The following is a 27277-nucleotide window of genomic DNA, read 5'->3' as shown; positions in this document are numbered from 1 at the left end:
CTACATCTCAGTGGTGCTGTGGTCTAAGGTGGTGCTGTGGTCTAAGGCACTGCATCTCAGTGGTGCTGTGGTCTAAGGCACTGCATCTCAGTGGTGCTGTGGTCTAAGGCACTACATCTCAGTGGTGCTGTGGTCTAAGGCACTACATCTCAGTGGTGCTGTGGTCTAAGGTGGTGCTGTGGTCTAAGGCACTACATCTCAGTGGTGCTGTGGTCTAAGACACTGCATCTCAGTGGTGCTGTGGTCTAAGACACTGCATCTCAGTGGTGCTGTGGTCTAAGGCACTACATCTCAGTGGTGCTGTGGTCTAAGGCACTACATCTCAGTGGTGCTGTGGTCTAAGACACTGCATCTCAGTGGTGCTGTGGTCTAAGACACTGCATCTCAGTGGTGCTGTGGTCTAAGACACTGCATCTCAGTGGTGCTGTGGTCTAAGGCACTACATCTCAGTGGTGCTGTGGTCTAAGGCACTACATCTCAGTGGTGTTGTGGTCTAAGGTGGTGCTGTGGTCTAAGGCACTGCATCTCAGTGGTGCTGTGGTCTAAGGCACTACATCTCAGTGGCGCTGTGGTCTAAGGCACTACATCTCAGTGGTGCTGTGGTCTAAGGCACTACATCTCAGTGGTGCTGTGGTCTAAGGTGGTGCTGTGGTCTAAGGTACTACATCTCAGTGGTGCTGTGGTCTAAGGTGTTGCTGTGGTCTAAGACACTGCATCTCAGTGGCGCTGTGGTCAAAGGCACTACATCTCAGTGGTGCTGTGGTCTAAGGTGGTGCTGTGGTCTAAGGTACTACATCTCAGTGGTGCTGTGGTCTAAGGTGGTGCTGTGGTCTAAGACACTACATCTCAGTGGTGCTGTGGTCTAAGGTGGTGCTGTGGTCTAAGGCACTACATCTCAGTGGTGCTGTGGTCTAAGGCACTGCATCTCAGTGGTGCTGTGGTCTAAGGTGGTGCTGTGGTCTAAGGCACTACATCTCAGTGGTGCTGTGGTCCAAGACACTACATCTCAGTGGTGCTGTGGTCTAAGGCACTACATCTCAGTGGTGCTGTGGTCTAAGGCACTACATCTCAGTGGTGCTGTGGTCTAAGGTGGTGCTGTGGTCTAAGACACTACATCTCAGTGGTGCTGTGGTCTAAACCACTACATCTGAGTGGTGCTGTGGTCTAAGGCACTACATCTCAGTGGTGCTGTGGTCTAAGGTGGTGCTGTGGTCTACGGTGGTGCTGTGGTCTAAGGTGGTGCTGTGGTCTAAGGCACTACATCTCAGTGGTGCTGTGGTCTAAAGCACTACATCTCAGTGGTGCTGTGGTCTAAGGTGGTGCTGTGGTCTAAGGCACTACATCTCAGTGGTGCTGTGGTCTAAGGTGGTGCTGTGGTCTAAGGCACTACATCTCAGTGGTGCTGTGGTCTAAGGTGGTGCTGTGGTCTAAGGCACTGCATCTCAGTGGTGCTGTGGTCTAAGGCACTGCATCTCAGTGGTGCTGTGGTCTAAGGCACTACATCTCAGTGGTGCTGTGGTCTAAGACACTGCATCTCAATGGTGCTGTGGTCTAAGGTGGTGCTGTGGTCTAAGGCACTGCATCTCAGTGGTGCTGTGGTCTAAGGCACTGCATCTCAGTGGTGCTGTGGTCTAAGGCACTACATCTCAGTGGCGCTGTGGTCTAAAGCACTACATCTCAGTGGTGCTGTGGTCTAAGACACTACATCTCAGTGCTCGAGGACGTCACTACAGACACCCTGGTTCGGTTTCTCGGGCTGTATCACAACCCGGCCGTGATCGAGAGTCCCAATGGTGAGGCTCGACAATTGGCTCGTCCATTGTAAAATAAGGAATTTATTCTTAACTGACTTGCCTAGTTAAATAAAGGTTAAATATATATATATATATTTTTTAATAAAACCCAAGGACAGAACGTAGGGTTGTATTCACCGTGACCTTGTATTGGAACAACACCTCTTGCTGTGAATAGAACCAGGTTCAGTGGCAATGCATTTTCATGTCAACTCAATTAGCACTTGAGAACCCAACGGACACAACAACATTCCATGTTCAATGGCATTTTCCCAACCAACTATTGTATAGAGAATGAATAACATTAACATTCAATAGAAAAAGGAATGGAAGTAGGAATGTGGTTTTTTGTTGTGTGTTTTTTTTTAAGACGGGGTCGAGGATGTTGGCAATGAAGGTCAGTTGTTTTCTGAACTGCTGTTGTGATCAGGCTTTAAAGTTCAACCATATTTCTGTGTGTTACGAAGCAGGAAGAAAGTGTTTCAGGAAACTGAAAACATTTTCTAACTGCCTGTAGCTGTAGTATCAATGCAGCGTACACTACGGGGTTTATCAACCCTGGTGGGACCTGGTAGAATCAACCCTGATGGGATCTGGTAGAATCAACCCTGATGGGATCTGGTAGAATCAACCCTGATGGGATCTGGTAGAATCAACCCTGATGGGATCTGGTAGAATCAACCCTGATGGGACCTGGTAGAATCAACCCTGATGGGATCTGGTAGAATCAACCCTGATGGGATCTGGTAGAATCAACCCTGATGGGATCTGGTAGAATCAACCCTGATGGGACCTGGTAGAATCAACCCTGATGGGACCTGATAGAATCAACCCTGATGGGACCTGGTAGAATCAACCCTGATGGGATCTGGTAGAATCAACCCTGATGGGATCTGGTAGAATCAACCCTGATGGGACCTGGTAGAATCAACCCTGATGGGACCTGGTAGAATCAACCCTGATGGGACCTGGTAGAATCAACCCTGATGGGACCTGGTAGAATCAACCCTCATGGGACCTGGTAGAATCAACTCTGATGGGACCTGGTAGAATCAACCCTGATGGGACCTGGTAGAATCAACCCTGATGGGATCTGGTAGAATCAACCCTGATGGGATCTGGTAGAATCAACCCTGATGGGACCTGGTAGAATCAACCCTGATGGGACCTGGTAGAATCAACCCTGATGGGACCTGGTAGAATCAACCCTGATGGGACCTGGTAGAATCAACCCTGATGGGACCTGGTAGAATCAACCCTGATGGGACCTGGTAAAATCAACACTGATGGGACCTGGTAAAATCAACCCTGATGGGACCTGGTAGAACTCAACTGTTTCTGTCAGCCTGTAGCTGTAGTATCACTGCAGTGACACTACGGGGTTTATCAACCCTGGTTGATGAGACCTGGTAGAAGTCAACTGTTGATCCATGACGTGTTTATACACAGGTTCTGTCCCAAACGGCACCCTATTCCCTACATAGTGGACTACTTTCAGCCTGAGCCCTATGGGTCAAAAGTAGTGCACTATATAGGGATTAGGGTGCCGTTTGGGACGTAGCATTGGGCAGAGTGTAGGCAGGGTGTAGTCAGAGTGGACAGTAGGCAGGGTGTAGTCAGTGTACAGTAGGCAGGGTGTAGTCAGTGTACAATAGGCAGGGTGTAGTCGGTGTACAATAGGCAGGGTGTAGTCAGGGTGTAGTCGGGGTGTAGTCAGGGTGGACAGTAGGCAGGGTGTAGTCAGTGTACAGTAGGCAGGGTGTAGTTAGAGTGGACAGTATGCAGGGTGTAGTCAGTGTAGGCAGAGTGTATAGTATGCAGGGTGTAGTTAGTGTACAGTAGGCAGGGTGTAGTCAGAGTGTACAGTAGGCAGGGTGTAGTCAGAGTGTAGTCAGTGTACAGTAGGCAGGGTGTAGTCAGAGTGTAGTCAGTGTACAGTAGGCAGGGTGTAGTCAGAGTGTACAGTAGGCAGGGTGTAGTCAGAGTGTAGTCAGTGTACAGTAGGCAGGGTGTAGTCAGAGTGTAGTCAGAGTGGGCAGTAGGCAGGGTGTTGTCAGAGTGGACAGTAGGCAGGGTGTAGTCAGAGTGGACAGTAGGCAGGGTGTAGTCAGTGTACAGTAGTCAGGATGTAGGCATAGTTTAGTCAGGGTGTAGTCAGTGTACAGTAGGCAGGGTGTAGTCAGTGTAGTCAGAGTGGACAGTAGGCAGGGTGTATTCAGTGTACAGTAGGCAGGGTGTAGTCAGAGTGTAGTCAGAGTGAACAGTGGGCACGGTTTAGGCAGAGTGTACAGTAGGCAGGGTGTAGTCAGTGGACAGTAGGCAGGGTGTAGTCAGTGTACAGTAGGCATAGTTTAGTCAGGGTGTAGTCAGAGTTTAGTCAGTGTAGTCAGAGTGGACAGTAGGTAGGGTGTAGTCAGTATACAGTAGGCAGGGTGTAGTCAGTGTACAGTAGGCAGGGTGTAGTCAGTGTACAGTAGGCAGGGTGTAGTCAGTAAACAGTATGCGGGGTGTAGTCAGTGTACAGTAGGCAGGGTGTAGTCAGTGTACAGTAGGCAGGGTGTAGTCAGTGTACAGTAGGCAGGGTGTAGTCAGTGTTCAGTAGGCAGGGTGTAGTCAGTGTACAGTAGGCAGGGTGTAGTCAGTGTAGTCAGAATGTACAGTAGGCAGGGTGTAGTCAGTGTACAGTAGGCAGGGTGTAGTCAGTGTGCAGTAGGCAGGGTGTAGTCAGTGTGCAGTAGGCAGGGTGTAGTCAGTGTGCAGTAGGCAGGGTGTAGTCAGTGTACAGTAGGCAGGGTGTAGTCAGTGTACAGTAGGCAGGGTGTAGTCAGTGTACAGTAGGCAGGGTGTAGTCAGTGTGCAGTAGGCAGGGTGTAGTCAGTGTACAGTAGGCAGGGTGTAGTCAGTGTGCAGTAGGCAGGGTGTAGTCAGTATGCAGTAGGCAGGGTTTAGTCAGTGTACAGTAGGCAGGGTGTAGTCAGTGTACAGTAGGCAGGGTGTAGTCAGTGTACAGTAGGCAGGGTGTAGTCAGTGTACAGTAGGCAGGGTGTAGTCAGTGTTCAGTAGTCAGTGTACAGTAGGCAGGGTGTAGTCAGTGTAGTCAGAATTTACAGTAGGCAGAATGTAGTTAGTGTACAGTAGGCAGGGTGTAGTCAGTGTAGGCAGAGTGTAGTCAGTGTACCGTAGGCAGGTTGTAGTCAGTGTACAGTAGGCAGGGTGTAGTCAGTGGACAGTAGGCAGGGTGTAGTCAGTGTGCAGTAGGCAGGGTGTAGTCAGTGTACAGTAGGCAGGGTGTAGTCAGTGTACAGTAGGCAGGGTGTAGTCAGTGTCCAGTAGGCAGGGTGTAGTCAGTGTCCAGTAGGCAGGGTGTAGTCAGTGTCCAGTAGGCAGGGTGTAGTCAGTGGACAGTAGGCAGGGTGTAGTCAGAGTGTAGTCAGTGATTAATACAGAGTGAAAGACAGTTTTATAAGCGAACGACCAGACTAAAACAGGCAGTGTAGTCAGTGTACAGTAGGCAGGGTGTAGTCAGTGTACAGTAGGCAGGGTGTAGTCAGTGTACAGTAGGCAGGGTGTAGTCAGTGTACAGTAGGCAGGGTGTAGTCAGTGTGCAGTAGGCAGGGTGTAGTCAGTGTACAGTAGGCAGGGTGTAGTCAGTGTGCAGTAGGCAGGGTGTAGTCAGTATGCAGTAGGCAGGGTTTAGTCAGTGTACAGTAGGCAGGGTGTAGTCAGTGTACAGTAGGCAGGGTGTAGTCAGTGTACAGTAGGCAGGGTGTAGTCAGTGTACAGTAGGCAGGGTGTAGTCAGTGTTCAGTAGTCAGTGTACAGTAGGCAGGGTGTAGTCAGTGTAGTCAGAATTTACAGTAGGCAGAATGTAGTTAGTGTACAGTAGGCAGGGTGTAGTCAGTGTAGGCAGAGTGTAGTCAGTGTACCGTAGGCAGGTTGTAGTCAGTGTACAGTAGGCAGGGTGTAGTCAGTGGACAGTAGGCAGGGTGTAGTCAGTGTGCAGTAGGCAGGGTGTAGTCAGTGTACAGTAGGCAGGGTGTAGTCAGTGTACAGTAGGCAGGGTGTAGTCAGTGTCCAGTAGGCAGGGTGTAGTCAGTGTCCAGTAGGCAGGGTGTAGTCAGTGTCCAGTAGGCAGGGTGTAGTCAGTGGACAGTAGGCAGGGTGTAGTCAGAGTGTAGTCAGTGATTAATACAGAGTGAAAGACAGTTTTATAAGCGAACGACCAGACTAAAACAGGCAGTGTAGTCAGTGTACAGTAGGCAGGGTGTAGTCAGTGTACAGTAGGCAGGGTGTAGTCAGTGGACTGTAGGCAGGGTGTAGTCAGAGTGTAGTCAGTGATTAATACAGAGTGAAAGACAGTTTTATAAGCGAGCCACCAGACTAGCAGGAGAACAGTAGCTAGCAGTCATTGAGTTAGCTAGGCTGAGTCCCCCAGTACAGCAGGAGAACAGTAGCTAGCAGTCTTTGAGTTAGCTAGGCTGAGTCCCCCAGTGCAGCAGGAGAACAGTAGCTAGCAGTCTTTGAGTTAGCTAGGCTGAGTCCCCCAGTACAGCAGGAGAACAGTAGCTAGCAGTCTTTGAGTTAGCTAGGCTGAGTCCCCCAGTACAGCAGGAGAACAGTAGCTAGCAGTCTTTGAGTTAGCTAGGCTGAGTCCCCCAGTACAGCAGGAGAACAGTAGCTAGCAGTCTTTGAGTTAGCTAGGCTTAGTCCCCCAGTACAGCAGGAGAAACTGGAGTTTCCCAAATGGCACCCTATTCCTTACCTAGTGCACTTCTTTCAACCAGAGCCCTATGGGCCCAGCTCAGAAGTAGTGCACTATATAGTGAATACGATGCCATTAGTGTTGCTGTTACATGTTACAGTGAGGAGTGTCTTAGACGTTAGACAACATGGCAGACAGGAAACAGGCCTTAATGTGATCCCCTTCATCTCTCCATTCAGAAAGCAAAGGTTTCTGATGACCCTTTGAAGGTTGGTTAGGGGATTAAGAGACTAGAGGTTCGCCTGTCACGCTGATCTGGTAACCAATGTTTTTTAGGTGACACGCAGACGGCATCCCATCTCCACACAGGAGGCTGGTGTCATTTTGAATCGGAGGCCGTCCCACTTTTGCTTTTTGCATGTGGCTGTGCAAACCAATCCAATCCAATCCAAACCAATCCAATCCAATCCAATCCAAACCAAGCCAATCCAATCCAAACCAAACCAATCCAAGCCAATCCAAGCCAATCCAAGCCAAACCAATCCAATCCAAGCCAAACCAATCCAATCCAAGCCAATCCAAGCCAATCCAAGCCAATCCAAGCCAAACCAATCCAATCCAAGCCAATCCAAGCCAATCCAAGCCAATCCAAGCCAATCCAAGCCAATCCAAGCCAATCCAAGCCAAACCAATCCAATCCAAGCCAAACCAATCCAATCCAAGCCAATCCAAGCCAATCCAAGCCAATCCACGCCAAACCAATCCAAGCCAATCCAAGCCAATCCAAGCCAATCCAAGCCAATCCAATCCAAGCCAATCCAATCCAAGCCAATCCAATCCAAGCCAATCCAATCCAATCCAAGCCAATCCAAGCCAAACCAATCCAATCCAAGCCAATCCAAGCCAATCCAAGCCAAACCAATCCAATCCAAGCCAATCCAAGCCAATCCAAGCCAATCCAAGCCAATCCAAGCCAAACCAATCCAATCCAAGCCAATCCAAGCCAAACCAATCCAATCCAATCCAAGCCAATCCAAGCCAATCCAAGCCAATCCAAGCCAATCAAATCCAATCCAAGCCAAGCCAAGCCAAACCAATCCAAGCCAAGCCAATCCAAACCAATCCAATCCAAGCCAAGCCAAGCCAAACCAATCCAAGCCAAGCCAATCCAAACCAATCCAATCCAAACCAATCCAATCCAAGCAAAGCCAATCCAATCCAAGCAGGTCAGATGTTTTCAGGATCACAGAGAGAGGGGCCCCTGGCTCTGGTGAAATTACATACTATGGAGTAGTATATGTTGCCATAATGCAGAGTAGTATCTAGTATTCATATTTCCTCCCTATGCATTAAGTCAGTACTGTAGCAGTGATGATTCTATACAGTCAGAGGTGAGGAAGTGAAGGGGTTTTAAGCAGTGATGATTCTATACAGTCAGAGGTGAGGAAGTGAAGGGGTTTTAAGCAGTGATGATTCTATACAGTCAGAGGTGAGGAAGTGAAGGGGTTTTAAGCAGTGATGATTCTATACAGTCAGAGGTGAGGAAGTGAAGGGGTTTTAAGCAGTGATGATTCTATACAGTCAGAGGTGAGGAAGTGAAGGGGTTTTAAGCAGTGATGATTCTATACAGTCAGAGGTGAGGAAGTGAAGGGGTTTTAAGCAGTGATGATTCTATACAGTCAGAGGTGAGGAAGTGAAGGGGTTTTAAGCAGTGATGATTCTATACAGTCAGAGGTGAGGAAGTGAAGGGGTTTTAAGCAGTGATGATTCTATACAGTCAGAGGTGAGGAAGTGAAAGGGTTTTAGTTGAACGAGACATTGGCACATTTTATCAGAGACATTTGCATAACTGTATTAACATATTCCTGTAGTTACATTTCAAAATAACTCCACTCTGCTGCACTGAAAGACAAGACACATCCAAGCAGATAGTAGAATAATTCCCTGTGGTGTCATTACCCAGTCTAGTCAGATAGTAGAATAATTCCCTGTGGTGTCATTACCCAGTCTAGTCAGATAGTAGAATAATTCCCTGTGGTGTCATTACCCAGTCTAGTCTGATAGTAGAATAATTCCCTGTGGTGTCATTACCCAGTCTAGTCAGATAGTAGAATAATTCCCTGTGGTGTCATTACCCAGTCTACTGTGTCATCCTCCCAGAGCAGAGCGAGAGAGGGAGAGAGGACTTCACAATTCACTATTTACACCAAAACTGGGTTTAAATATTATTTGAAATTATTTCAAATACTTTCGCTGGTCTTTGATTGAGCTTTCTTGGCGTAATGGACCAATCAAAAAAATCCCAAAACGGCAAACCCAACCTACTTGGCACTCCAGGCGAGATAGAGGAAACGCGTGGATGTATTTGAAAGATTTCAAATAGTACTTGAACCCAGGTCTGATTCAGCCTACACCCTCTAATAGTGTTGTGTTGTTGACTGTATAATGCAGATTGGACGTTCAGTTGGACTTCACTCAGCCACAGGAGGCTGTAATTCTAATCTAATCCAGAAATACCCATGACAACGTGTTGTTGGTGTGTTTCAGTTAGCGTGTTGTTGGTGTGTTTCAGTTAGCGCGTTGTTGGTGTGTTTCAGTTAGCGTGTTGTTACCATGTTGTGACTATGTTGATACCTGGTTGTTAAGAGCAGTGTATGTTCCTCTTCTTGATTTAAAGGGACAAATCACACTAAAGCACCTGACTGGACGACATAGACTAATATACCTTCATGATCCATCTTCAGGTGTTTTCAACCGTCTTGTTTGCTACCTGGTGGTGTTAAGAGTAGTGGTTGTCTCGGTGGTGCCTTCAGGTGTTTTCAACCGTCTTGTTTGCTACCTGGTGGTGTTAAGAGTAGTGGTTGTCTCGGTGATGTCTTCAGGTGTTTTCAACCGTCTTGTTTGCTACCTGGTGGTGTTAAGAGTAGTGGTTGTCTCGGTGATGTCTTCAGGTGTTTTCAACCGTCTTGTTTGTTACCTGGTGGTGTTAAGAGTAGTGGTTGTCTCGGTGGTGTCTTCAGGTGTTTTCAACCGTCTTGTTTGGTACCTGGTGGTGTTAAGATCAGTGGTTGTCTCTGTGATGTCTTCAGGTGTTTTCAACCGTCTTGTTTGCTACCTGGTGGTGTTAAGAGTAGTGGTTGTCTCGGTGATGTCTTCAGGTGTTTTCAACCGTCTTGTTTGCTACCTGGTGGTGTTAAGAGTAGTGGTTGTCTCGGTGATGTCTTCAGGTGTTTTCAACCGTCTTGTTTGCTACCTGGTGGTGTTAAGAGTAGTGGTTGTCTCGGTGGTGCCTTCAGGTGTTTTCAACCGTCTTGTTTGCTACCTGGTGGTGTTAAGAGTAGTGGTTGTCTCGGTGGTGCCTTCAGGTGTTTTCAACCGTCTTGTTTGGTACCTGGTGGTGTTAAGAGTAGTGGTTGTCTCGGTGGTGCCTTCAGGTGTTTTCAACCGTCTTGTTTGCTACCTGGTGGTGTTAAGAGTAGTGGTTGTCTCGGTGGTGTCTTCAGGTGTTTTCAACCGTCTTGTTTGGTACCTGGTGGTGTTAAGATCAGTGGTTGTCTCTGTGATGTCTTCAGGTGTTTTCAACCGTCTTGTTTGCTACCTGGTGGTGTGGTTAAAGGCATTAGACAAGGAAACTAAAGTAACACCAAAGCCTAGTAAAGAAATGGAATGGATTACACTTCCTGTTCATCTCCATTAAACTGCTCTTTCGGGTGTTGTTGACACAACCGTCTTGTTTGTCAGAGAAATGTGTTGTTTTTTAAAACAATTTTATAAACACACATCGCAAAAAATACATCCTCACCCTAGTGAACCATTTTTTTTGTTGCTTTTAACTGTCAAAATATACTGAGGATTGACAGAAAGTTTTATCGTAGGTTTTCCTACGAAAACCAAATTAACCCTGTAGCTCATATCATAGTGAAATACAGTGACATCAATTTACAAGAGTAGCAGATAAGCAGAATATTGCTCCTGTCCACTATTCCCTGCTTTCAACAGATAATGACTTCACCAGCGCAGCCCAGCTATGTAAATTAGCCAGGGTCTGATATCTTGACTACACTGAGAAGCTCTGTAGTTGAACCGTATGTCTGTTTCCCAATTCGCAACCCCTTATTTCCCTACATAGTTCACTACTTTTGACTAGAGTCCAATGGGCCCGGGTCAAAAGTAGTGCACTATGTAGGGAATAGGGTGCCGTTTGGAACGCATGTCTGTCTGAGGGAAGCAGACACCAAAGTACCTAGTCATCCAGTCTTCAATGCCCAGCCAAATCTAATGGATTTAATGAAGGGGAGATATATATTTTTTAAATGTTGTATTTAATTTGATTTAGCATTTTTATGAGACACCCCCCCCCCCCCTCTCCCTCCATTCCCCAGACTAAATCACATTAAAATGTTCAGAGTTTGTAGTCATGTTAACTCTACTGCTTTACAGTGTGTCTGTGTGGTTGGTTGGGAGGAATAGCTAGTGTTAATGAATGCAAAACATTTCCATAACATATTCAAAGAAGACCCATTACTGCTGTGGCTGTCTCATTTTTGCTGCTAAACTTCAATCAGTTGAGCATTTAAAATGCATTAAATGCCTTTGGTAATCTAGTCTAATCTGCAAAGCAACATTTTTGTCAAACTGCTTTTGACTTATTTTTTTTGGGGGGGGGGGTGTTTAATAATAATATATGTAACACTTAATTTTATGATGGTAATTTTTTTTACATTTCTCTGTTATAATTAAAATCCTTGCTCATCAAGTACTTAAAACAAGCATGTAATTGTCTAGTTTATCAGAGCCTTTAATGTTATTCTATGTACGAATCTTAAACAAATTACTCAAAAAACACAGAATTAGAATTAGTGTCAATGCAATTGTAAAACTGTGTGCAAATGTTATGTTTTACTGAGCTAAATATATGTTAATAATGAGATAATATCTAAATATATGTTAATAATGAGATAATATCTAAATATGTTAATAATGAGATAATATCTAAATATATGTTAATAACGAGATAATATCTAAATATATGTTAATAATGAGATAATATCTACATATATGTTAATAATGAGATAATATCTACATATATGTTAATAATGAGATAATATCTACATATATGTTAATAATGAGATAATATTTACATATATGTTAATAATGAGATAATATCTAAATATATGTTAATAACGAGATAATATCTAAATATATGTTAATAATGAGACAATATCTAAATATATGTTAATAACGAGATAATATCTAAATATATGTTAATAATGAGATAATATCTAAATATGTTAATAACGAGATAATATCTAAATATATGTTAATAATGAGATAATATCTAAATATATGTTAATAACGAGATAATATCTAAATATATGTTAATAATGAGACAATATCTAAATATATGTTAATAACGAGATAATATCTAAATATATGTTAATAATGAGATAATATCTAAATATATGTTAATAATGAGATAATATCTAAATATATGTTAATAACGAGATAATATCTAAATATGTTAATAATGAGATGATATCTAAATACATGTTATTAATAATGAGATCATATCTAAATATATGTTATTAATAATGAGATATGATCTCATTATTAATATATATTTAGATAGTATTTAGATAATATGTTTTTAAAGCCACATTCCAGGGTCTTATTTTCAGCCCAAATGGCAGCCCTGCCACTCTGTTTGTGATCTACTCCTATAAGCTGTGCTGTCTGAAGGGCTGGTTTTCCCCATGAATAATGTTCCCTATGTGTACTGTCTGTGTCTGTGTTAATACCATGAGGTGTCAGTGTTGTGCTACGGCTGGTTAATAGCAACACCTCCTTCCTCTGATGCAGACGGGGAGGTGCAGACTGATGAAGGCCCTTTAGAGAATGCAGACCTGTCTCCACAGAGTGACCTGACCTCTGAAGAGGTTAGACACACCTCTCCACAGAGTGACCTGACCTCTGAAGAGGTTAAACACACCTCTCCACAGAGTGACCTGACCTCTGAAGAGGTTAAACACACCTCTCCACAGAGTGACCTGACCTCTGAAGAGGTTAGACACACCTCTCCACAGAGTGACCTGACCTCTGAAGAGGTTAGACACACCTCTCCACAGAGTGACCTGACCTCTGAAGAGGTTAAACACACCCCTCCACAGAGTGACCTGACCTCTGAAGAGGTTAGACACACCTCACACTTGCATATATTGCTTACTACTGTAGAAGTGTACCAAGTTTCAGGCTTTTAATAAAAAAGTGTACATTATTTTCTATATTATCTATAGCTCAAATACAATTCCAACTGTTTGAATGTTCAACATATTGCGTCTGAAAGACTTTCGATAATAGAATCATATTAATTTGCTAATGTAAAATTAATTTCAGAAGCCAACGGGGGACAGTAAATCTACTGACACAGAGGAGAGTCCAGAGGTAGAAAAAGGTGAAGAGGAGGAGACTGCAGTAGCTGAGAACTCCACCGAGGAACACGGTGATGACAACGAAGATATTACTAAAACCACAGAGGAACAAGGTGATAACAACAAAGATATTACTGAAACCACAGAGGAACAAGGTGATAACAACGAAGATATTACTGAAACCACAGAGGAACAAGGTGATAACAACGAAGATGTTACTAAGACCACAGAGGAACAAGGTGATAACAACGAAGATATTACTAAAACCACAGAGGAACAAGGTGATAACAACAAAGATATTACTAAAACCACAGAGGAACAAGGTGATAACAACAAAGATATTACTAAAACCACAGAGGAACAAGGTGATAACAACGAAGATATTACTAAAACCACCGAGGAACAAGGTGATGACAACGAAGATATTACTAAGAGGATTACCACAGAGGAACAAGGTGATAACAACGAAGATATTACTAAAACCACAGAGGAACAAGGTGATAACAACGAAGATATTACTAAGAGGATTACCACAGAGGAACAAGGTGATGACAACAAAGATATTACTAAAACCACAGAGGAACAAGGTGATGACAACGAAGATATTACTAAAACCACAGAGGAACAAGGTGATAACAACAAAGATATTACTAAGAGGATTACCACAGAGGAACAAGGTGATAACAACGAAGATATTACTAAAACCACAGAGGAACAAGGTGATGACAAGGAAGATATTACTAAAACCACAGAGAAGGACTCAGACAGTGTGGTTGGTGAGAAGAGCCTGGAGACCAAGCTACAGGGAAGTCTGCAGAACCTGGTCCTGAAGAAATGAAGGATGGAGAGGGGAAGGGGAGAGAGAAGGAGGAGGATGAGGCACCGGATAAAGCTGAGGAGGTTGGAGAAGCAGGGGATGACGGTCCATCTTCAACAGAGAGTAGAAAGAGACAGAGGAGGGAGGAAGTAGATAAGGAACCTGGAACTGAGACACATTTTTAGACAGAGGAGGGAGGAAGTAGATAAGGAACCTGGAACTGAGACAGATTCTGAGACAGAGGAGGGAGGAAGTAGATAAGGAACCTGAAACTGAGACAGATTCTGAGACAGAGGAGGGAGGAAGTAGATAAGGAACCTGGAACTGAGACAGATGAGGGAGGAAGTAGATAAGGAACCTGGAACTGAGACAGATTCTGAGACAGAGGAGGGAGGAAGTAGATAAGGAACCTGAAACTGAGACAGATTCTGAGACAAACAGACAAGTCTGCAAATGAGAGAGGAGAGGGGGGGGGGGGGGGGGGGTGACAAAGAGGAGAGAAATGGGGAGGGAGAATCATCAGAATCTGATTCCAGTGAAGAGGAAGAAACAGGGAGAGAGACCGGAGACCAGGTAAAAGGTTCCAATGAGAAGAGTCAAAGCAGCAAAGATGAGATGGAAGTGTTGTTTAAGAAAAGCCTTTAAGAGAGAAGGGTGACAAGACTAGCATGTAGGGCACAAAGAAAAATATCATTATAATCCACCACAACAAAACAATATCACATTATCAGGGTTCTTAATTAACAGGATTTTTTTTTTCTTAACAATGTGGTGCTGCTGAGCAAAGTGCCTCTCTTACGTTCTTCGAAGGGAATATCCTGGATATCATATGGGATTATATGTGGGATTATATGTGGGGTTATATGTGGGATTATATATGGGATTATATGTGGGGTTATATGTGGGGTTATATGTGGGGTTATATGTGGGATTATATATGGGATTATATGTGGGGTTATATGTGGGATATCATATGGGGTTATATGTGGGGTTATATGTGGGATATCATATGGGATTATATGTGGGGTTATATGTGGGATTATATGTGGGGTTATATGTGGGATTATATGTTGGGATTATATGTGGGGTTATATGTGGGATTATATGTGTGGGGTTATATGTGGGATTATATGTGGGGTTATATGTGGGATTATATGTGGGATTATATGTGGGGTTATATGTGGGATTATATGTGGGGTTATATGTGGGATTATATGTGGGGTTATATGTGGGATTATATGTGGGGTTATGTGTGGGATTATATGTGGGGTTATATGTGGGATATCATATGGGATTATATGTGGGATTATATGTGGGGTTATATGTGGGGTTATATGTGGGGTTAAATGTGGGGTTAAATGTGGGGTTATATGTGGGGTTATATGTGGGGTTATATGTGGGGTTATATGTGGGGTTAAATGTGGGGTTAAATGTGGGGTTATATGTGGGGTTATATGTGGGGTTATATGTGGGGTTATATGTGGGATATCATATGGGGTTATATGTGGGGTTATATGTGGGATTATATGTGGGATTATATGTGGGGTGTCATATGGGATTATATGTGGGATTATATGTGGGATTATATTTGGGATTATATGTGGGGTATCATATGGGATTATATGTGGGGTTATATGTGGGATTATATGTGGGGTTATATGTGGGGTTATATGTGGGGTTATATGTGGGATGATATGTGAGGTTATATGTGGGGTTATATGTGGGGTTATATGTGGGATTATATGTGGGATTATATGTGGGGTTATATGTGGGATTATATGTGGGGTTATGTGTGGGATTATATGTGGGGTTATATGTGGGATATCATATGGGATTATATGTGGGATTATATGTGGGGTTATATGTGGGGTTAAATGTGGGGTTAAATGTGGGGTTATATGTGGGGTTATATGTGGGGTTATATGTGGGATATCATATGGGATTATATGTGGGGTTATATGTGGGATTATATGTGGGGTATCATATGGGATTATATGTGGGATTATATGTGGGATTATATTTGGGATTATATGTGGGGTATCATATGGGATTATATGTGGGGTTATATGTGGGATTATATGTGGGATTATATGTGGGGTTATATGTGGGATTATATGTGGGATTATATGTGGGGTATCATATGGGATATCATATGGGATTATATGTGGGGTTATATGTGGGATTATATGTGGGATTATATGTGGGGTATCATATGGGATTATATGTGGGGTTATATGTGGGATTATATGTGGGATTATATGTGGGATTATATGTGGGGTATCATATGGGATTATATGTGGGGTTATATGTGGGATTATATGTGGGATTATATGTGGGGTTATATGTGGGGTTATATGTGGGGTTATATGTGGGGTTATATGTGGGATGATATGTGAGGTTATATGTGGGGTTATATGTGGGATTATATGTGGGGTTATATGTGGGATTATATGTGGGGTTATATGTGGGGTTATATGTGGGATTATATGTGGGATTATATGTGGGATTATATGTGGGGTTATATGTGGGATTATATGTGGGATTATATGTGGGATTATATGTGGGGTTATATGTGGGATTATATGTGGGATTATATGTGGGCTATATGTGGGATTATATGTGGGATTATATGTGGGGTTATATGTGGGGTTATATGTGGGATTATATGTGGGGTTATATGTGGGATTATATGTGGGGTTATATGTGGGGTTATATGTGGGATTATATGTGGGATTATATGTGGGGTTTTATGTGGGATTATATGTGGGATTATATGTGGGATTATATGTGGGGTTATATGTGGGGTTATATGTGGGATTATATGTGGGATTATATGTGGGTTATATGTGGGATTATATGTGGGATTATATGTGGGATTATATGTGGGGTTATATGTGGGGTTATATGTGGGATTATATGTGGGGTTATATGTGGGATTATATGTGGGGTTATATGTGGGATTATATGTGGGATTATATGTGGGGTATCATATGGGATTATATGTGGGATTATATGTGGGGTATCATATGGGATTATATGTGGGATTATATGTGGGGTTATATGTGGGGTTATATGTGGGATTATATGTGGGATTATATGTGACTGGTTGTTTAGTTACATAGGGAGACACAGCTATAGGGGAGTTTCTATCTGAAGTATAGTATAAATCACCAATGGGAAGAGGATCCGACAGCTGTCATAACAGTTACACTGTGCCTTTTTTTCACATCAAATTACCATGTAACATCTCTGGGAACTCATTATTCTTAAATGGTAATTAAGTAGTGACTGATGATAAATGACTGAAGTTCAAATAGTTTCCCAGTGGTTATTATCTGTTGGAAACACTGTTAAAAGGAAACACTGTAGTCTTCAGAGAGATGGGTCTGTTACATCATGTTCTGTACTCTGTACTCTGTGAATGATATGAAAGAAAGAGGGAGAGATAGAAAGGGGGGGGGAAGAGAAGAGAGAGAGAGAGAGAGGGGGGAGAGAGAGAGAGAGAAGAGGAGAGAGAGAGAAGAGGAGAGAGACAGAAGAGGAGAGAGAGAGAGAGAGAGAGAGAGAGGGAGAAGAAGAGAGAGAGAGAGGAGGGGAGAGAGAAGAGAAGAGAGGGGAGAGAGATACAGAGAGATGGGGAGAGATACAGAGAGAGAGAGAAGAGGAGAGGAGAGAGAGAGATACAGAGAGAGAGAGAGGAGGGGAGAGAGAAGAGAAGAGAGGGGAGAGAGATACAGAGAGATGGGGAGAGATACAGAAAGAGAGAGATACAGAGAGAGAGAGAGGGGGAGAGAGAGAGGAGAGGAGAGAGAGAGGGGAGAGAGAGATACAGAGAGATAGAGAAGAGAGAGCGAGAGGAGGGGAGAGAGATATATATATAGAGAGAGAAAGAGAGCGAGAGAGAAGAGGAGAGAGAGCGAGAGAAGGGGAGAGAGAGAGAGAGGAGAGAGAGATTTCTGCCTTAGTGTATATGTACATATTCTTTGTTTCTTAATATGTCTGAAAACAGGTCTGCTTATGCTATTACAATCTGTATGTTTTGCCAATGTTTTACCATATAGTAGTTAGTATTATGAATAAGCTGCAACATGCAATACAGTACCTCATCAAGCAATAAGAACTAAACAAGACAATACTGTACATGTGTCTGTTTCTGCAACGCTGTACCACATTGTGGTGCCTCACCCTGTAAAAGATCATCTGTTCTCTGAAACCGTCTTGTAAACAGAAATTGAATAAACTGAAACTAAGAAAAACAATATGAGTATGTATTGAAATTATTTATAATTGACAAATAACACAAGTTCACCTTTGAACCTTCGTACTGCAGTGGGCTAAATCCGGGTCACACAGAGTGGTTCTGGGTATTCTTAAACAAATCTACTTTGAAACAAAAGTATGAATCTCATACACATGGTTATGGGCTTAACAATAAAATAAAACACCTTAATCTATACTGAATAAAAATTCTAAAACAACATGCAACAATTTCAAAGATTTTGCTGAGTTACAGTTCATATAAGGAAATCAGTCAACTGAATTAAATTCATTAGACCCTAATCTATGGATTTCACATGACTCAGCAGGGACACAGCCATGTGTGGGTCTGGGAGGGCAGGCTCAGCCAATCATAATGTGTTTTTCCCCTCAAAAGGGCTTTCTTACAGACAGATATACTCCGCAGCACCAAAAAAAGTGTTATATTTGAGATTCTTCAAAGTAGCCACCCTTTGCCTTGATGACATGTTTACACATTCTTGGCATTCTCTCAACCAGATTCACCTGGAATGCTTTTCCAACAGTCTTGAAGGAGTTCCCACATATGTTGAGCACTTGTTGGCTGCTTTTCCTTCACTCTGTGGTCCAACTCATCCCAAACCATCTCAATTGGGTTGAGGTCGGGTGATTGTGGAGGCCAGGTCATCTGATGCAGCACTCCATCACTCTCCTTCTTGGTCAAATAGCCCTTACACCGCCTGGAGGTGTGTTGGGTCATTGTCCTGTTGAAAAACAAATGGTAGTCCCACTAAGCCCAAACCAGATGGGATGACGTATTGCTGCAGAATGCTGTGGTAGCCATGCTGGTTAAGTGTGCGTTGAATTCTAAATAAATCACTGACAGTGTCACCAACAAAGCACCCCCACACCATCACACGTCCTCCTCCATGCTTCATGGTGGGAACCACACATGCGGAGATCATCCGTTCACCTACTCTGCGTCTCACAACGGAACCAAAAATCTCAAATTTGGACTCATCAGACCAAAGGACTGATTTCCACCGGTCTAATGTCCATTGCTCGTGTTTCTTTGCCCAAGCAAGTCTCTTCTTATTATTGGTGTCCTTTAGTAGTGGTTTCTTTGCAGCAATTTGACCATGAAGGCCTGATTCACTCAGCATCCTCTTAACAGTTGATGTTGAGATGTGTCTGTTACTTGAACTCTGTGAAGCATTTATTTGGGTTGCAATTTCTGAGTCTGTTAACTCTAATGAACTTATCCTCTGCAGCAGAGGTAACTCTGAGTCTTCCTTTCCTGTGGCGGTCCTCATGAGAGCCAGTTTCATCATAGAGTTGGATGGTTTTTGCGATTACACTTGAAGAAACTTTAAAAGTTCTTGAAATTTTCCGCATTGACTAACCTTCATGTGTTAAAGTAATGATGGACTGTCGTTTCTCTTTGCTTATTTGAGCTGTTCTTGCCATATTATGGACTTGGTCTTTTACCAAATAGGGCTATATTCTGTATACCACCCCTACCTTGTCACAACACAACTGATTGGCTCAAATGCATTAAGAAGGAAAGAAATTCCACAAATGAACTTTTAACATGGTTGAAATGCATTCCAGGTGACTACCTCATGAAGCTGGTTGAGAGAATCCCAAGCGTGTGCTTGGGAGGTGTACCTGTGGATGTATGTCAAGGCCTACCTTCAAACTCAGTGCCTCTTTGCTTGACATCATGGGAAAATCAAAAGAACTCAGCCCCGACTTCAGACAATTTTTATAAACCTCCACAAGTCTGATTAATCCTTGGGAGCAATTTCCAAATGCCTGAAGGTACCATGTTCATCTGTACAAACAATAGTACTCAAGTATAAACACCATGGGACCACGCAGCCGTCATAGCGCTCAGGAAGGAGACGCGTTCTGTCTCCTAGAGATGAACGTACTTTGGTGCGTTGTGGTAGCAGGCTGATCCAATCACTCACCATGTTTTTTTTTTTCCTAGTGGAGAGAGACGTGTCTGGATAAACAACATTATAGTAAAAACCTAGTCACAGAGAATCCTCACATCTCCCCACAATTCTACACTCTTCCTCTCAGCTTCCCACTCCATAAACAGCCTGTTAATTCACCAGGGACAGAAGACGTCAGTGGGCAGCCAGTCAGTGAGACCATGCTGTGTATCTCCTGATGTATAGCCTCTGTTACTGTGACATGCTGAACTGACTGTACTAGAGACTGGTGCTGGAACCACAATAGTATGCTGTAATGATGTAATAATGTAATGATGTAATGCTGTAATAATGTATTGCTGTAATAATGTAATGCTGTGATAATGTATTGCTATAATAATGTAATGTATTGCTGTAATAATGTAATGCTGTAATAATGTAATGTATTGCTGTAATAATGTAATGTTGTAATAATGTAATGCTGTAATAATGTATTGCTGTAATAATGTAATGTTGTAATAATGTAATGTTGTAATAATGTAATAATGTAATGCTGTAATAATGTAATGTTGTAATAATGTAATGTTGTAATAATGTAATAATGTAATGCTGTAATAATGTAATGTTGTAATAATGTAATGTTGTAATAATGTAATGTTGTAATAATGTAATAATGTAATGCTGTAATAATGGTGTGATGTAATAATGTAATTCTGTAATAATGTAATGCTGTAATAATGTATTGCTGTAATAATGTATTGCTGTAACAATGTAATGGTGTAATAATGTAATGTTGTAATAATGTATTGCTGTAATAATGTAATGGTGTAATAATGTAATGTTGTAATAATGTATTGCTGTAATAATGTAATGCTATAATAATGTAATGTTGTAATAATGTAATAATGTAATGCTATAATAATGTAATGTTGTAATAATGTAATGTTGTAATAATGTAATGTTGTAATAATGTAATAATGTAATGCTGTAATAAGGTATTGCTGTAATAATGTATTGCTGTAATAATGTAATGTTGTAATGCTGTAATAATGTAATGCTGTAATAAGGTATTGCTGTAATAATGTATTGCTGTAATAATGTAATGCTGTAATCATGTAATGCTGTAATAGTATGCTGTTGTTATGGGATTTTTATGAATAATGACTAAATTATATATACATTTAGCTTAGAATTATAACTAAACAGAATACTACTCTGTTACTGTATGAATGTATGAATCTTATTATAATCATATCACTGAATAGAATGTGCGTAGTTTTACTCAAGAATTAGAACAAGGACTTTCTGTTCCTTGTTAGAAACGAATGGAGCTATCGTCAGACCGGCTGGAATGCTGTGTTCCTTACTGGACATCCTGTCTCTACCCAGGGAGGGGAGAGACCTTGGGCTTGTAGTAGATTGTTTAACAGGTGGCAGACAATGTGAGAAGGCTTGTGAACTATATTGCCATTGTATCTGAGAGGAGGAGGGACATTTGTGACGAAATGTGAGGTATATAAACCAATGTACATGAGATTATGGCCAGAGCTCTCGGGAATATACGCTATTGATTAATATTGAAACTGATCTTTGTTTATTTTATGCAAATAAGAACCTTACAAATTCTTAGAAACAGAATCTTTTGCTTTGTTATAATTGAATTGATTAATGAACAGATAGGAATTGAATTCCTCTAACAGCTGTAATGATGTAATGCTGTAATAATGTAATGCCGTAATAATGTAATGCTGTAATAATGTAATGCTGTAATAATGTATTGCTGTAATAATGTAATGTTGTAATAATGTAATGCTGTAATAATGTATTGCTGTTATAATGTAATGATGTAATGATGTAATAATGTAATGATGTAATAATGTAATGTTGTAATAATGTAATGATGTAATAGTGTATTGTTGTAATAATGTAATGCTGTAATAATGTATTGCTGTAATAATGTAATGATGTAATAGTGTAATAATGTAATGCTGTAATAATGTATTGCTGTTATAATGTAATGATGTAATGATGTAATAATGTAATGATGTAATAATGTAATGTTGTAATAATGTAATGATGTAATAGTGTATTGCTGTAATAATGTAATGCTGTAATAATGTATTGCTGTTATAATGTAATGATGTAATAGTGTAATAATGTAAGGCTGTAATAATGTATTGCTGTTATAATGTAATGATGTAATGATGTAATAATGTAATGATGTAATAATGTATTGTTGTAATAATGTAATGATGTAATAATGTAATGCTGTAATAATGTATTGCTGTAATAGTGTAATGTTGTAATAATGTAATGATGTAATAACGTAATGCTGTAATAATGTATTGCTGTAATAGTGTAATGTTGTAATAGTGTAATGCTGTTATAATGTAATGCTGTAATAATGTAATAATGTAATGATGTAATAATGTAATGCTGTAATAATGTATTGCTGTAATAATGTATTGTTGTAATAATGTAATGATGTAATAATGTAATGCTGTAATAATGTATTGCTGTAATAGTGTAATGTTGTAATAATGTAATGATGTAATAATGTAATGATGTAATAATGTAATGCTGTAATAGTGTAATGTTGTAATAGTGTAATGCTGTAATAATGTAATACTGTAATGATGTAATGCTGTAATAATGTAATGCTGTAAAGTAATGCTGTAATATTGTAATGCTGTAATAATGTATTAATGTAATGTAATGCTGTAATAATTTAACTCTGTAATAGTTACCTGTAATGATTCTGCAGTGAATGATGTGTGGGAGTAGTAAGGAACGGGGACTGCTGCTGGTAAAGAAATAGCACTGGGAGGAAGTGAATTAATGAATGAAGTCATCAGCTCAGTACCGGAAGGAAGTCAGAAGAAGTGAGCAGAGACACAGTGATGTGAAGAACATCATTACAGTTGCTTCCTCTCTGTGATGTCAGGGACGTTGACCTACATTATGGATGAGCTGTATGTCTCTCTGTGATGTCAGGGACGTTGACCTACATTATGGATGAGCTGTATGCCTCTCTGTGATGTCAGGGAGGAACATCGGCCTACATTATCGATGAGCTGTATGCCACAGCTTTGAAGAGTAGCTGTGGTGAGTTTGTGTGGTATGAATTTGTGAATAAATGTTGATGTTATGAATGGAAGGTCTGTAATGAGTTATTACACGATGTTATGGATGGAAGGTCTGTGTAAGGAGTGTCATGACGTTGGCCTGCTGGGGGAGGTTTATGACCTCCATAAATACATTTCCCCTTTTCTCTCTCTCTACTTTATAGAGTTGACTCTTGGGAAGCCTTTTGTTATCATAGAGAGAGAGAGAGAGTCTGGTGACATTAAAAGGTGGGAAACGGAACCATATTTCTGTAATCCAACCAGTTGAAAATATGTGTTGGTACTTAATGAATATGATGTCAGATCAGTTGTTGTCTGAGACATTACTACTAATGATAGTATGACATAAACAGTATCTGGGAAAGTCTACACATTCTAGTTATCAGATTCACATGGAATTGTTGTGCAACTTAAATGTTTAAATATGAAACTATTTGTGAAAAGATGAAATGTAATTTTAGCTTCTTAATGAGAGAACAGTTTGTCATAAGAGTAAACTCTGCTCACTCAGAGGCCCCGCCCAAGAGAACAGACATTGGTTGTAAACTTTGAAACACGCCCTTCTCTTCACCACGATATAAACCCGTTGACGAAAATCCAACTTTGTGTTCCAAGGATGAGAGGACGACGGTCCCCACGTTGAAAGGGCTAAGATAATAACCTAACGAAATTAGCATCGAATTTAAACGTGAAGATGTCGATCGACACGCCGAAAGGATGAATTTTGACTATACCAGTTAGTATATAGCATGAGATTAAAGTATGGCAACTTGGTATGAACTTTGAACTCTTATTCACTAAAGAAGTGATACCTCCTAGCCGATTGAGTTAGCGTGGGCTATGAAAGGACGAACAACATATTTGTTCTACCACACGACGACGGTACTGCCAAGTATCCGTTCTACCACAAGAGATCCATGACAGACAACTCGGCCTCTATCTACAACCAATCTACCGAAGTGCAGCTCAGAGTAAATATTTATTGCATTTTCCTTTTTCAAATGGGCGGTTATTTAGAATGCATAAGATACTGTATTTACGATAGAATCGCTGCCTACGGCCCGGCCCGATAGAGACAAAACCTTTGTGTTCCTCAGTCTTCCCGCTCTTTCATTCAAAACCCAACCCCCTTTCTTTGTGTAACCAGCCGTCATACATGTTCCGTCCACTAGGGACGGTTTCCTTTATGACATCATTTGTAATCAATGTATGATCCATTCTGTGTAGATGGAATTCTGTGTGATTATTTAGGTATTTAGTAAATAAATAATTTAATCACATTTTGTATTGCTGATTCAACTTGTTTCGTGAAGATAAACCAAGAATGTACAACTTTCAGATGAGACTGAATAAGGTGACGATTAAATATTGACTGCTATTGAGGTAAAAGAGTACCAGGTCTTTAAGAGTTTATTCGGAAGATAACAGCTCTACAAATATTCTTTCGTGGTGCCCCGACTCTCTAGTTAATGACATTTACATGATTAGCTCAATCAGGTAATATTAATTACAGAGAAATTATTTGATAGAATAGCATGTCATATCACTCAATCCGGCATAGCCAAAGACACGACATGAGTTATTATATGATGGTATGGATGGAAGGTCTGTGTAATGAGTTACATGACCCAACATCTGAAAATAAAATGTCTAAAATGTGCTTTTGATTCCTCATGGATTGATTACCGTAAGAGACAGCTTTCAGCAGCCCCTCTCCCCCGTCCTATCTGCAGTCGCATAGGTTGGGAATGAGACAGAGAGAGTCACACACAGCCTAGAGAAACCATTGACCTGGTGAGTCATCAAACGCTGTGAGCGTCCTCGAGTTCTATTTCTAGGAGCACCGTTTATAGCCTCTGTCCCCATCCCTCGCGCCTCTCTCTCCCACCAGCCTCTCTCTCCCTCGCGCCTCTCTCTCCCACCAGCCTCTCTCTCCCTCACGCCTCTCTCTCCCACCAGCCTCTCTCTCCCACCAGCCTCTCTCTCCCACCAGCCTCTCTCTCCCACCAGCCTCTCTCTCCCACCAGCCTCTCTCTCCCTCGCGCCTCTCTCTCCCACCAGCCTCTCTCTCCCTCGCGCCTCTCTCCCTGGCACCTCTCTCTCCCACCAGCCTCTCTCTCCCTCGCGCCTCTCCCCCTGGCGCCTCTCTCTCCCTCGCGCCTCTCTCCCACCAGCCTCTCTCTCCCTCGCGCCTCTCTCTCCCTCGCGCCTCCCTCTCCCTCGCGCCTCTCTCTCCCTCGCGCCTCTCTCTCCCTCGCGCCTCTCTCTCCTCTTCAAGTTGCTTGAAATAACAAGGTCATGTCTCTACTTCCCTTCAGAAGTTCTCTTCCTGTGTCTTTACAGGATGTTGATAATAGCAGATGTTATGTAAGACAATAACTATACATTACGATAATAAAGAGCTTAAGGACAGAAAATGGCGGACAGAGATGAGACAGTTGATCAGAAAAACAGAATCGTCACCAGGAGTAAGCTGCTGATAATTCCAAGTTGTTTTTATTATGTTATATGAAAAATAGACATGTAATATATAGGACAGAGTTATCTTTGCTCGTTCCTTCTTTCTCTGACCCGGTAGAATCCATTTGAGAACAAATATGCCCTTAGCTTTAACACAACTATTCATCTGTCATATTTTGGAACCAGGTTTTTTTTATTATTTTTTTAAATACAGGTTTTCAATTTACTCCATTAACAAGTAATTATAAATGTATTCACAACATGGCACTATATGGAAACATCAAGCCAAACTGACCACTCAGAAGTGACTGGCATAATCACTGTTACATGTATCTTTAGTTAGCTAGTGATGTTATTCTCATTGGTTTTGTTTTGTAGCTTTATCTCACACCCGATGACTTGTCTTCTATAGATTGACATGTTGGTTACCTCGGTTACGGGTCAGTGGAGGCTGGTGTGTGGAGATGTAGTTAAGGACAGGCTCGTCGTCACGCGTTTTCACACCGCTCCGTTTCATCCCGTTCCAGCCGTTAACAACGTGAGCCCGTCCTCCGATATCTCCCGCTGCCACCAGCCTCCAGTGCTCCAGGTGAGGTGTCGTCGTTAGCTACAGGCGATTTGTCTGTTCTCACACCTGGCCTGTGTGTTGCGTCTAGTACAGGACGAGTTTGGATGATGTCACCTCTCACAGTTATAAAAAAATAAGCGGAAAGGAAGGAAGGGGTCAGGGGTCAGGGGTCAGTTTGAATGTGAAAGGTCAGTTCATCAGATCACACACTATGATACTTGTTTTTTTTCACAAACATGAAAATCGAAGCCGATATATTCATTTGAAGAGAAATTGATCCAAAAGGTTAAAGAAAACTGCAACACAGAATCTTCAGCTCTATCAACTTGTTATGTCCCAGATCACCCGGGGCTTCTCCTACAAACAAAACGTAGCAGCTTTTAGTCTCCATTCTATCCCTGCTACGGGAATAACTAGAGCTCCGTTGTGTCTGAACTGACAGAACAGTCGTCTAGAGTAATGTTATGTATGTCCAGTGTCTGGTGCATCTGATGTCCTCAGCAGCCCAGTGTCTTTATCACCCTGCCTTGTTAGTCTATAGATTCTAGGTTGTGATTTATAACAACTGTCTATAGATTCTATGTTGTGATTTATAACAACTGTCTATAGATTCTATGTTGTGATTTATAACAACTGTCTATAGATTCTATGTTGTGATTTAAAACAACTGGCTATAGATTCTATGTTGTGATTTATAACAACTGTCTATAGATTCTAGGTTGTGATTTATAACAACTGTCTATAGATTCTATGTTGTGATTTACAACAACATGACACACGGTGTGAAGCCAAGTGAGGTAGTGACAGAGCAGATTTTAAATATAATATTTATCCTTTAGAGACGTTTCAACTGTTTGATTAAACCTATATATATTCTACCTCATCTAGAAACTGAGGAGGATTCAGTTTGTTGTTTATTTGTACGTAAATAAAACAACAACACAACTACAGTAGCAATCCCCGTTGTTATTGCACCACTGTGGAACACAAATCCTCTGTGTTAAAGGCTTTTTCTCCCTCTGTGCGCTTCCTGTCCGCTGTTACAATGAGCTGTGTTACTTTGAACTGAGTAGGAAATGAACATCAAATCACAAGCTAGTTACACCACAGCTGCTGTTAGTTACACCACAGCTGCTGTTAGTTACACCACAGCTGCTACTAGTTACACCACAGCTGTTAGTTACACCACAGCTGTTAGTTAAACCACA

At 41.7% G+C, this 27277-nt stretch overlaps 1 protein-coding gene across 1 annotated transcript in view; it reads left to right on the top strand.

The window, feature by feature from the left end:
* Positions 1-13761, top strand: part of LOC139394634 (doublecortin domain-containing protein 2-like) — a 37049-nt gene extending 23288 nt beyond the window's left edge. Inside the window, exons 8-9 of the mRNA XM_071142737.1 lie at positions 12355-12599; positions 12889-13761. Of these exons, the coding sequence (XP_070998838.1) occupies positions 12355-12599; positions 12889-13761 (1118 nt within the window). The remainder of the gene's footprint in view (positions 1-12354; positions 12600-12888) is intronic.
* The last annotated feature ends 13516 nt before the right edge of the window (positions 13762-27277 follow it).

This window comes from Oncorhynchus clarkii, unplaced genomic scaffold, assembly GCF_045791955.1.
Source record: "Oncorhynchus clarkii lewisi isolate Uvic-CL-2024 unplaced genomic scaffold, UVic_Ocla_1.0 unplaced_contig_10500_pilon_pilon, whole genome shotgun sequence".
Lineage (NCBI taxonomy): Eukaryota > Metazoa > Chordata > Actinopteri > Salmoniformes > Salmonidae > Oncorhynchus > Oncorhynchus clarkii.
The sequence above is the reverse complement of the archived record's forward strand: the minus strand, read 5'-3'. Positions and strand labels throughout refer to the sequence as shown.